The sequence below is a fragment of the Rhinolophus hipposideros genome (assembly GCF_964194185.1).
Source record: "Rhinolophus hipposideros genome assembly, chromosome: 20".
Classification (NCBI taxonomy): Eukaryota; Metazoa; Chordata; class Mammalia; order Chiroptera; family Rhinolophidae; genus Rhinolophus; species Rhinolophus hipposideros.
Window position 1 is genome coordinate 50958885 of NC_138066.1, and position 12458 is coordinate 50971342.

The 12458-nt window shown below is 52.9% G+C and overlaps 1 protein-coding gene across 2 annotated transcripts in view; it reads right to left on the reverse strand.

Annotated features, from left to right (window-relative positions):
• Window positions 1–12458, reverse strand: part of USP36 (ubiquitin specific peptidase 36) — a 36083-nt gene that overhangs the window by 2599 nt on the left and 21026 nt on the right. For both annotated transcript variants that reach the window (XM_081028694.1, XM_081028695.1), the window contains 11 exons: window positions 11579–11690; window positions 9615–9755; window positions 8925–9025; window positions 8066–8204; window positions 5004–5672; window positions 4332–4462; window positions 2123–2686; window positions 1491–1696; window positions 1155–1256; window positions 535–650; window positions 29–179 (listed from right to left, as the gene is read on the reverse strand). In XM_081028694.1, the coding sequence (XP_080884820.1) occupies window positions 48–179; window positions 535–650; window positions 1155–1256; window positions 1491–1696; window positions 2123–2686; window positions 4332–4462; window positions 5004–5672; window positions 8066–8204; window positions 8925–9025; window positions 9615–9755; window positions 11579–11690 (2413 nt within the window). In that variant the 3' untranslated portion in view covers window positions 29–47. The remainder of the gene's footprint in view (window positions 1–28; window positions 180–534; window positions 651–1154; window positions 1257–1490; window positions 1697–2122; window positions 2687–4331; window positions 4463–5003; window positions 5673–8065; window positions 8205–8924; window positions 9026–9614; window positions 9756–11578; window positions 11691–12458) is intronic.

Below are 12458 nucleotides of genomic sequence, written 5' to 3' on the forward strand. Positions count from 1 at the left end.
ACACACACACACTCAACCCCACACTGACCTAGCTCGTCAGCAGCGACTCAGCGGCGGTAGCTGAGGCTGGCGGCCTTGGCTGGATGAGTCACAGACCAAAAGTTCCGTCTACTCTGAAGCTTCTGGAAGGCGTTGAAGTTTCTTTTCTTCTCTCGCTTGAATTTTCTAACTTTCTTTTCCTGTATCAAGAACCACAGGTGTCACAGTTCCCACCAAGGACTCTCCCCTGGCCCCGCCGGCTCCTTTGTGCGGGCACGACTCTCCCTGAGCTACGTAACGCACAGGTTTACTCCTCTCGTGGCCTGTGGGAGGGCCCCACTTCACTGCTGAAGGAACAGAAGCAGCTGGGGACCGACGCCTTGCCCATGGCCACACAACATTCAGAGTGGCCACGCAGCGTTGGACCTGGGCCTCTGGCTCCAGTCTGGCCCTCAACCACTTTCCAACAGTGCCGGCCACTTCACAGGCCCGGCCCTCAGCCACGCTGCCCCAAGGGCCCAGCACGCGTGGCGGTCGGTCGGTCACACTCCGTACCTTCCCGCAGTCAACCTCTTCGTCCCAGGCGTCGATCACGGTGGCTGTGCGGGCCACCATGCTGTCCTGAACAGCATCCTGGCTAACGGCCGACACCTCGCCGTCCCACGTCAACACTACAACGACAGATACACGTGCGTGGGCACCTCTGCGGAGTCCCAGCTACCCTCACTATTGAAGCATTGTCAACTCTGCTAAAACCACCCACCGAGTTTAGTTCTTTAAGCCCACGCTCTCACTTGAGAAACAAAGATCTCATGTTGTTTCTCCAAGTCTGAACGGTGAAACTAACGTTCCCAGTAAGAACGCACGCACGGGTGCTGGGCCAGTGTTTCAGTGTCCTCCCTCCCCGCCTGGCCTGCCCTGCTCAGAGGTGCACGTTCTGCTCTCCCCCCTGCCCACAGACCCAGGGAGAAGCTAGTCTGGGTCCGTCCACAGATGAAACCCACCCGCAGAGACAGCTTCTTGACCTTTGTGCAATGGTTGTGGGGGTCAGAGAGGACGATGTTGAATCCCCTTCCCATCTTTACAGCTGAGCGCCTCCTGCACTCCAGGCTCCCGGCACGCCAGCAGCCACTCAGACGCCGCCCCAGCCCAGGGACACTGGGGTCACACAGTACCTTTCTTCCCATAAGCTTTATCAGATGAGTATTTGAGCAATTCCTGGACCACGTCGGATTCTCGCTCTCTGTTCCAGGATAGCAGAGGAGCCTGTTCCAGCCCTACAAGCACAGAAACATGTGTGTGCATTTAAAAAAACACCGTGGAGACGATGTCGCATCTTTTGTTTACAGCAGAATTCCAGAACTTACTCACAGTAAATTCTTTAAAGGTATAAAAGTGAGCTCTTTCCCCCGCCTGACAAGGGCGTTGGTGGTTAAGTCACTGGGGATGAGGCCTCGCACTTGCCCCCAGCTCCCTTCCTTCCCCCGTGTGGCCCCCGCCCAGGTGCACACCTGCACAGTCCTCAAAACGCTGACCATTCACAGCGGGAAGGGCGCTCCCGGGGCTGGCAGAGCCCCTCTGCCTGTCGCCCTGCCATCCTGCCACATGCTCCTTCCCAGCTACTTCCTGCTGCGACTCCTGCTTCCTTTTTCTCTTTTTCTTCTTCCCTGGAGATGCCACAGTGGCCTCTGGCTCGAGGACATCCGAGGGAGGGCAGCTACGGGGAAGTCAGAGTCAACAGTCAGCTCCGAGCAAACGAGGGCGAGCCCCCCACCACCTTCGGCTGGCACGAGCCTCAGCCCTGCACAATAGCCGCCCTGGCCCTGGCCAGGGGCACGAAGCGTGCTGGTGTCCACGGCCACAGGCAAGCATGAGGGACATTAAAGAGACGAGGACAACTGCCTTTCCAAGCCTGACCAAAGGAGTCCCACACACCCGGGCATACGACTGCAGAGCCTGGCCAGCCTGGGGTCAGGTGACCACCCCGCACACAGTGCTGGCCAGGTCTGGCATGCTGCCGCCCACCTGCCGGCCCACTGACACCGTTTACGACACGTTCACGCTCTCGAGTGCGGAGACAGCCCATTGCCTCTGCAGACGACATCGCCGGGAGTGGGCGGGTGTGTCTCGCTCCTGCTCTCACCTGGGCCAAGGTGGGTCCTGGTGGAGGCAGTCTCCTCTGCCCAGGCCCTCCGTTCCCTTCCTCTTCCTCTTGTTGCTCACGTGGGGGCCGTCTGTCCCGCAGTCCATTTGCCAACCATTCACCAGGCGCTGGCCGCCCTCTTCCTCCAGCCTGTCCGCCAGCAGCTCTGCCCGGCTCTGCTTCCTGCACTCGGGGCCCCAGTGCTGTCCCTGCACCTGCCCTTCCTGTGGGGGGGCAGTGTCCGAGTCCTCTGGGCGCTTCCTCTTCTTCTTCCTCCTCTTCCCGGGAGGGGCCGCTGCCTCCCCTGCCTCTGAACCCCATCCCTGCATCTCTCCTGAGCGGTTCCTTTTCCTCTTCTTACAGAGGCTCTGGGGGGGCTGCCTGGCCTCCGGCAGCTGGTATGGAGGGACCCTAAAGCCCCCATTGACCTGAGGCAGGGGAGCAGAGGTGGAGTCCTGTGGGCCTGATGTCTGGAGAGGCCGGGGGCTACCAGGCAGTGTCGCAGGGTGGGGACCGAGAGGGGGCTTCAGATGGCTGGATGATCTGGGAGCAGGTGAAACAGCCCTGTAAGGATAGGCGGGCAGTGAGGAGGACAGGCTGTTCTGAGACGCAGACAGAGCTCTTCCTTCCCACCTGCCCTCACCCCCCCCTTCAGCTATACGCTGTGAATCTCGGTTATACACAAATCACACGTACATTAGAAAAGACAGGCGAACAGCAAAATTCAAGTCTACTTAAGACCAAAGTTAATAAAAACGGTTATGTATCTCTTAGTTTCTTGTCAGCTATTAATTCAAAGTATTTTTGCAAACTAATGCTTCTGATTTGCAATACGAGTGTGTTACGAGGAGAAAGCTTCACCAAGCTCTGTTTCAGCCCCCACAAGCCTCCTGTGTTCAGCACGGCGAGGGAGCCTCGTAGGAGAGGCGGGTGCAGGCCCAGACACCTTCACTGGGACTTCCCTGAAATGTGGGGTTCAGGAAACTCAGGGAAACAGCCTCTACAGCCAGATGGGTGGGGGACGGGATCCAGAACCACGTCTAGACGGGTCAGACTCCTGGACCTACGTGACCTGTGTGACCTCGGAAAGGTGAACTCTCTACTCCAAGCCACGACTTTCTCATTCGCAAAGGACTGACAATAACGCCTATCTCGGCGGGTTTCTGAAACAAAAAGGACTTTTATCGTTATCTAAACCAGAACAAGCTACGATGGCCATACAAACTGTACGACATCTTACTACTTATTCTGTGTTTTCTGGGGTTTTGAAAAAAGGCTGTATGTCAAGGAAACAGAAAAAATACCCCCCAAAATCCCTTAAACGTTTAAGGACCTGCCATGTGCAAAAATACTGTGCTAGTGGTGTGTAACTGAGGTCGCTGGGTGAGGGGACCCTCGGTCCAACAGCGCCCCCCCCCCCAGTGTGGGAGGGCCACCCGAGTGGAGGGGCGGGAGGGCACACCCCTGACCATGACCAACACCAAACCCCCTCAAACCACCTCATGGCCTCGCCGCATCTCCCTTCTTTCCTTCCTTCCTTCCTCCCTTCCCAGCTGCCAAAGGCCTGGATAGCCGCAGACAGCCCTTTATCAGTACTTCTCAGCTTTCTGCCACTTGACACACTAAGCGAGATGGGCACAGTGGTGTCTACCAGGCCGGAAGGCAGGACCCACACCTCCGGGGAGGCCGTCACCAGGACGCCAGAGATCCCAAAGCACCCACACACCTGCGGCCCTGCTCCAACAGCCAGCGTGAAGCGGACAGAGCAAGGGACGGTCCCTACCGAAGGAGGCTCTGGGGGGGGAAAAAGATAAAGCGCGCCCCACTCCGAGATGAGCCTGGGGAGCACTGTTTGGGAGATGCAAGAAGACGCCCCTCAGCGCATACACAGGCCCGAGCCCACTCGGGGTCTGCCTGTGTGGAGCTTCCGCCCTTCTCTCCTACTGTGGGGTCCTGTCCTGGGGCTGGGGAGGGGCCACAGAGACGCGGCAGGCAGACGGGAAACGAGGACAAAAGGGAAAGAACCAGGACCGCAGAGATCCAAGCTCCCTGACCAAGTGTTAACAGGGAAGAAGTGGACGCAGGACAGCGCCCTGTACCTGTCCAGCTGCGCCCGGTCCGTCCTGCGGGCGGTCACCCTGCAGCTCTTCGCCAGCTGAGCGCATGTGAGCCACGGGGGAAGCGGCCAGCCGGGAGGGCCCGCGCTTACCTGGTTGTGCTGACAGGCCGGGTGCAGGCGACGGCGGGGTGAGTGGCTTTCCTGGGGTAGGTGAGGTCGGAGAATGGTGAGGGGGGAGGTGCATGGAGGTCACTGCCGGTTGCCCTCCGCAGGGTGCTGGCCTGCAGTTATTGACATAAATAAAAACTTGGTGGTCTAAAAAAGGTTGCCGTGAGTGAAGAGGGGAAATAAATGTAGAAAAATAAAATAAAATAAAATAAAAAAATAAGAGCCCAGAATGCAGGATGAGGGGACAGGAGGAAAACAAGGGGGAAGTGAAGGGTGGGGGGTGATAGAAGAAGAATCAGAAGTATTTTTGGTTAGAAACAAAAAGGAAAAAAGGAAGGAAATTTCAACAAAAATCCCAGCACGCCCATTCCATCATCGAGCTACAGAGCTGCTGGCCGCCCGTCCTCCCTCCCTCCACAGACTGACAGGGAGAGCCGCTATCTCGTCTCCATCAGCCACATGCAGTGACATCAGGTCATCAGAGTGCCCTGAACCCCCGTCTTCACCCCGAGAAAGCGCCCTGTCGCCTGGCGATGCCCGGAAGGCCTGAAACCGCCTGCTCCTCTGGCTCGAGGGAGGCCCACAGTTCCCCACGCCCCTAAACCAAACCCCTACTGACGTGTGCTTCCCATGACAAGACTCCCGCACACCTACCTTCTTGGCAGAGAGGGCCAGTTTCTTGGCTGGTGGAGGAGACATGGTATTTGCAGGCTCGGTGGCGGTGTTGCTCAGGACGGGGGACCTTGGCTTCCCTGCCTTGGAGTCTGCCCCACCCGGCAGCGCTCTGGAGGGGGCAGCAGCAGAAGTCGTTCCCTGAGAATCACAGAAGCGGGCTCCGCTCTTGGGGGTGTGGGGGGCCTGGGCGGGGTCGCTGCTGGCGGAATGCTCCGGGCTGGAACTCTCGAGGTCGGAGCCCTCGGCGGTGCCCTTGGGCCCATGCCCGTTGGCAGTCACTGCAGCCGGGAGCTTGGGTGAGGTAGAGAGAACGGAGCCCCTGCCGTCCCAGGAGCCCAGCCTGCGGCTCTCACACCGGCTGCCACTCAGGTCGCTGCCACCATGGAACCCCTGGGAAGTTTTGAGAGCTGGGGAGAAGTGCTGTAGGGGAGCTGATTTCTTGACTTTCTTTCCAGGCTCATCCAGAATGGTCGGCAGGTGGGTGGGTGTTTTAGACAGTCTGGAGGAAGGGGACCCTGCGGGCGGTTTTGGGGGAGCGTATCCATTCTGAGACTTCAGGCCCAACAAGGAGCCGTTCCTGGACACGGGCACGCCAGTCTCTTCAGTGGTCTGCAGTTTCTTCATCGTCATCGTCGCAGGGTCTTGTCGCTAAAAGACAGCACAGCAGGGGCCCGATTAGAACCCGGACTCTTCCCACAAGGGGAAGCATGTGCTAGCAGCAGGCGGGGTCTCTGCCGGGCAGCTCAGGGTGAATGACTTATATGGACACACAGTAACGCTACGCTCACTTCTCTAAACAAGTTTAGTATCTTGTGAGTTGTGGACATGTGGGCACGTATGCTTTACTATGAAAGCAGTACATTTCATCGAGGTTTCAGAAATACAAAAAAGTACAAAGAAAGAAAATTTACCAAAGTTCCATCACTTAAACATAACCACTGATGAACGAGTTTTCTCCTGGTCTTTTCCGCTGACTGGCTTTGGTGGGCACAGGAGAAACCAGTCAGTTTCCACTGAACGCAAGGCCACGGCCCAAGCGGCCCTAGTAATGCGCTCAGTGACGGTCTATGAGGTTTGACTAGCAACCACCTCATTGTATCCAGCTTCCCTGAACTGCATTGTCTGGAGTAGTCACTGAGCTAACCAGCTAACAACCCCACACTAAGCCACTCCCCACCGTCTTCCCCTGCACAGAACTCATTACCATGGCGTCTACACCTGTTACTCTGTATTCAAATGCCCCAGGAGGTCTGAATATGGCCTGTTTACTAGTATTACAAACTTCCCAGTAAGTTCAGGGTCTTGCAGAGTGTGTGCTTAAAAAACTGTTGAACGAACGAAGACTGAATCTTTTTCTGTACGAGTATTTATTCCATATTAAGTTTTTAGAAATGAATCACTACTGGGCGATGAGTATTTTCATGAACTCTGATGCATATTGACACGCTGCCATTTACAGGACTCTGACAAGCAAGTATTTCTTTTCCAGATATTCGCTAATTGGATACCGTTTGTGGCTCTCATCACTTTAACATTCATGTCTTTTGCACAGGCAACAGAGTGATTTTAAATCACTTGAACGAGTTCTTGACATGTTACAAATCTTAACTTGTTGCAGATATTTTTAGAAATTTTGTTTATTTGGAATTGTTTACATACAAAAATTCAAATTTTAGTTTAGACAGCTTATAATTTGTTCTTGTTTTATGTCTCAATTTTAAGCTCACAGTCTTCCCTCTTCCAGAGGTTTACTAAGAACTCACTTCTATTTTCTTCAGTTTTTCTTTTTCTCTTACGGTTTAAAATAATTTCTTTAATATTCTTTCCAAAGAGACCACATTATCCCATTGCGCTGCAAAATCTTTTCATTTGTTGACCACTTAAGTGTATGGAACTTAAACAACGTTTAAAATAAAATGACTTGTGCATCTGCAGTGTTTTTGCAGTTATTTCTGTAATGAAAACGTGTGCGGAAGGTGAAGTGGCTTGTGGCGCATGGCCAGGGTCCTCTCTGGGCCGTGCTCACCTGTAGGCATGACACCGACCGCGGTGTCCCTTTGAGCAGACCTGAGGCTCTGACTGCCCTGGTCTAGGCCACAGTGACAGTCACCTTTGCACTGAGGACAGACTTTTCACTGCTACACCGATTCCAATGCTCCTACTTCAGCTTGTTTCTCAATGTTGGAAGGGAAACACAGATTTGCGTAAATGACTCCTGCAGACTGTGAAGGGCCCGGGAGCCTGTGTTTGGGTTTCATCTTCAACTGAAGGAAAAGGGTCACAGAAGCAGTAACAGAGGGGCCAATCTATTTTTGAATTATAAACTGGATTGTAATAAGGAAATTGCTCATTACTTTGTTAGAAAAACTGAGCTCAACTTTTTTAGTAAATTACAAACACACAAAAATAACATCAAGGGTATTTCCTAACTGTTAACATTTTACATTTTATATATAAATATAAATACTTATCTATTTATATTTATAATATAAACATATATACATTCATACACACACACACACACACAATTTCTTTTTCTAACCAGCTGAGTGAATTTTAGACATGATATCCTTTTACCCCGACATATATCCATGTGCGTTCCTAAGAATAAGAATGTTCTCTTAACATAACCACAGTATAATGATCAAAATCAGGAAATTAACATCGGTATAAACTACTCACATTTTCAGTTTTACAATGTGAGGGAACAAATATTTTTCCCTGATGCCCAAGGCCAAGAGCCTCAGTGGCTCTGTCACTGAGCCACTGTGTGGTAGCTGGCCTGCGACAGGGACACACTGTGACTTACAGTCTTGATTTGTGGGGTCAGGTTTTCTCATCGCTGTCCCTGGTTCCTGCCCACTAATGTCAGCTAATAACCAATTTAGGAAAGAACATGGAACAAAATAGGACACGCTATCCGCACTCTCCTACCATCGGGCCGAGTTCCCCAGCATGAAGAGATCTGGGGGCTCCAGGGTCCCCCGAAGGCCCAGGCAGGAAGGTCTGCCCAGTAAACACTGATCCTTTTAAAGAAGTACCTTTCCAGCCAGCGGGGACGAAAGAGTCCCATTGCTCATATTCTTCCTGATGTGGTCTGGAGCCACACTGGAGCGGCCGGAGAGGGAGGGGACTGTCCTGGAGATGGAGCCCTCAGGACTCTTCTTGGAGCCTGGAATTCTGTCAAAGAAAGAAGAGACGTGGGGGGGAGGGGAGATTCTCTTACTAAAGCTACAAATGCATTTCAGAACCTGAGTGTAAGAAGGAGCCGGAATAAATTCAAGTCAAGGCTGTGATTCCATTAAAAAACATTAAAAGGGAGAAACACAGACAGAGGGAACCTTGACTGCCCTAAGGCGTTTCTCTGAAGTCTCGCTTTGCCCTTAAAACCCACGTGAAGCTGTTACGCGGCCTGGCATAGCTGCTCAAACAAGCAGAGCAGACTGCAGTCAGAGTCCTGCCCGCACTGGAGTCTCAGTTGATGAGAAAGCCACAGAGACCCCTCGACCACTTCATTCAGGACAACATACGGGAAGCAGCCTGCAGTGTCCACGCTCGGGGACAACCAGGCAGCAGCCTCCACCCCCTGACAACCTACTTCACCGCCCACCACAATCTCTGCCCACAGAACCAATACAGCTCATTTGGGACAATAAAGTCATAGGTGACTTTCCCATTAACATCCAAAGGCTCCTGGATGTGGGGCAGACCCTGCCGGACGCTGTCCCTGGCTTTTCCTCGGCAGTCAGGTGGACGTGGTCTAAGAGGGCCCGTCCTAGTCCACGACTGTGACTGGCAGAGGGACAGCTGCTCGGTCCCCATGGCCAATTCGCAGTTACTTTCACACAGGGGGTCAGGGAGGCCTGCACGAGGGGGGAATTTGCGGGCGGAGGGGGTTACCGCAGGTAGAAGAGCACGTAGGCCTGCTGGTTCAGAACCACCTTGACGTTGCTGGGATGGACCAAGGAATCATTCATCTGATACCACTGTCCGTTGCTTGCCTGAAGCAGCACAGGGTGTGGCGGAAAACAAAACAAAGGCCAAACATTCCATAATCCTTACTTTTTAAAAAAAGGAATAAGAAATCTGCAGTTACTTGCCACACATATCCAAGTGCTGATGGACTGGCAATGATTTTATACTAAAACGCCTAATGTTTGTCTAACTCTGAATGTGACCCTACAGTGTGCTCTGAGTTCCCGTCCTGGCCTCCCTCGTTCCTCCCTGGTACCCCAACGGACACGAGTTTTCCCTTCTGAAGGATATTTCGGTAGTTCTCATCAGCATGGGGTCTCCCACCAGCACTCGGCCTCCCGAGACGTCTCCGGGGCGCTAAGGCCAGGGCCCAGGAAACAGCCCCTCCCATATTTCAGCACAAGAAGACTCAGATCCCAGGACGGGTTTTAGAGACGTCTCTGCACTCCACTCACAGCAGCAACAACAGGACCTGAACGCCACTACAGCCCAACACCATTTGCACAGAATAAACATGCTGCAGAGGCCACACTGGCCTTGTACCAACCCGCGCGGCACACCTGCCCCCAGCAGACCAACCACGCCCCGCCACCTAACGCAACCAACGTCACTGACCTTCACGTAGCAGTAATAGTGCCCGGCGTGGCAGCTGTAGCCCGAGTGCACCAGGACGGCGTACAGCCCGTATGTGACAGGCTCGCCGCTGCTCTGCGACATATAGGGACGGATGTTCAGGAATTCCGGATAGCCTACATCCTGGTGGAAAAGCCAAAAGGCAATGAGAATTCGTCCCTGAGAGCGAGGGCCAATTCGCCCCTCCATCCTCACTACAGAACAGCACAAGTCCGCTGGCCTTCGACAGTTCAGGGCAAGCGGTCACGCAGCCACGCTGTGGCAGGAGGCTCCCTCGGTCGCTGACTGAAACACAAGAGGCAGAGAAGCGCGTCTCTTCCAGGCGAGGCTCTACGAATGACTACTGTACTGTCCCCCGAGTGACGCGTACCCGTCCTTGTCTCTGCCATGCAGCCAAATCACTGTCTCCCGACCCGCGTTCCAAGTGTAAGACGAGCAGCGGGACTTCTTTCCGCCCCCGCCACTCTGAGGAACAGGGCAGGGGAGAACGGGAAGACAAGCCGGGCTGGGGTCCTCAGAAAAAAAGGGGTTGACTCCACACGGCCCATTGCTAGAGAAAGTCACATGTCAATGGAGTGGACCAGAACAAAGGTCATGCCAAACTCACAGGAAGATATTTTTCTGCCTACACGCATTCAGACTTTTTTCATTAATAAAGTATAATTTACATGGTGTGAAACGTAGAGCTCTTAGGTGTCCAGTTTAACGAGCTTTGACAAGTGTACACTGATTGCAACCAGCATTCCGACCAAGACACAGGCATCAACCAGAAAATCCCCTCATGTCCCTGCAAGTGCCCCACCTTGAATATGTTCTGACATCTATCACCACTGATTACTCTGCCCGTTCTGGACTTTCCTACAAGAATCACATGGTTTGGACTCGCTGTGATATTTACCTACTTATCTTTGTCCTTCTGACAAACTCAAAATCTCAAAATCCAATATACACAACAGGCTCAGAAGCCTCAATGCAATCATGCTAGATATGGGGCCCCCAAAATCAAACAGACCAGTGAGTCTCAAACAGGGTTCCAATGGGAAACTAGTTCCAGGAGACAGTCAGGCGTTTGAAACACGAGCTCGCTCCTCAGGGAAGACACACCATGATCTCATTCACCAGTGACGGTTTCCCACTGACCACTTCCCAGTGCCTTGCGTGGCATGTGCAATGTAAGCACATAGCTAATTAGTAAAAGGAATGATGAAAGAATCCCCAGACAACTAAGTTTAGAAAATCCTTCATAATACTTTCCCTTCCGGGAGATTCAAAATGCAACCTAGCTCCCAAAGGCTCTGTCTGAGAAGGCCTGCAATGAAAAGAACTGGTTAACTTCAGCATGGCATTTCCTAAACTCTGTTGAGCACAGAATACTTTCTTCCACAGCACAGTATTAACGCTCTGCAGGACACCAGTTTGGGAAATGCTGGTCGAAGCAGGCCGCCTACCACTGCCAGAGAGGAAACTGAGGCTCAGACAAGCACTTTGCTCCAAACTACATGACGAGGCTCTGACAACTGAGAACAGGTTTCCAGACTTTTATGAAACAAGACATCTTCTATTAAAATGCCATTGTGCAAAAAGGAAGCTTTTACTCCACATTCCACAAAAAGCCACAGCATGTAACTGTACCCGTTTTAGACACAAAACAGGACATGGGGACCAGGGCTGCACAGTGCAGGGTCCATCACACTTGCTCTTCAGGAAACCTTGACCTTCCCTGCGAGGACCACGCCAAGCACAGGCAGAAGGTGGGGAAACCCTAGTAAGACAGTGGTGCTTGGACTTGACTGTGCAGAACGATCACCTAGGGATTTCACAGAAATGCAGATTCCTGGGCCCTGCGCTCCAGAGATTTGCATTCACTGGCTCTGGGGCAGGGCCTGGAATCTGTATTTTAAAGCACCACCAGCCCTGCAGGCTGGGACACTGGGGTGAGCGCTCACCTTGGTGATCTTTCCCCCGCTGAAGTTGGCAAAGCGCTTGAGGGAGAGGGTTAGGACGTTGGAGGTTCTGTGGATGGTGAAGCGCTTGCTGGCCGGAACCTTCTTCTTGCATCTGAGGAAGGGGGGTGGGAGAGGTGTCAGCTCAGGCTCTGAGGCTGTGTCCTCACAGCAGGTTAACCACGGTATCACAGCAGGGTTTTCCGAAATGGCATTTGGGCCTCCTGTGTCCCTAACAATCACATCGACGCCACTGCAGCCAAGAAAAGCTATTGCAGGGAAACTCAGACTAGAGAAAAGCAAAAATAAGGAGAGTCTAAAGCAAAAATAAGGTACTTTCCCAACTAGGAGACTAACGAAGGTGCACGGAAAGTAACTCTGGGATCACACAAGAAGAAAGCAGAGGTGGCCAAGTGACAGGAGGGCAGGCAGGAAACGACTGGGCGGAGCCAATGGACACGGAAACCAAGAGAAAGGGGACAGAGGACAGTGGACAGCTCTCAGAGCTAAGGGGACACAGTCACAGCGGGGAAGGCAGTGTTCTGGCCCAGAATGACAAACCTGAGAAGCATAATTACGGAAAGTATTCTTCACAGCTTTTTAACGACCTACATATAAAGTAACACCCTGTACAACCCTTAAAAGAACAGGGTCAGATCCACATCTGCGGAAATGGCAAAATGCTGACGAAAACTTAAGAAACGGAAGCCGTAGTACACGGTCATCTAAGAGGCAAGACAGCAGACTGGCTGGAGCACGGCCTCTGCAGCAGATGGCTGCGTCCAGCCACTCATCGCTCTGTGCCTCGGTTTTCTCATCCTGTGAAATGGGGATAATTCCAGTACCTCCTTCACAAGTGAATACCTGGGAGGCACTGAGAACA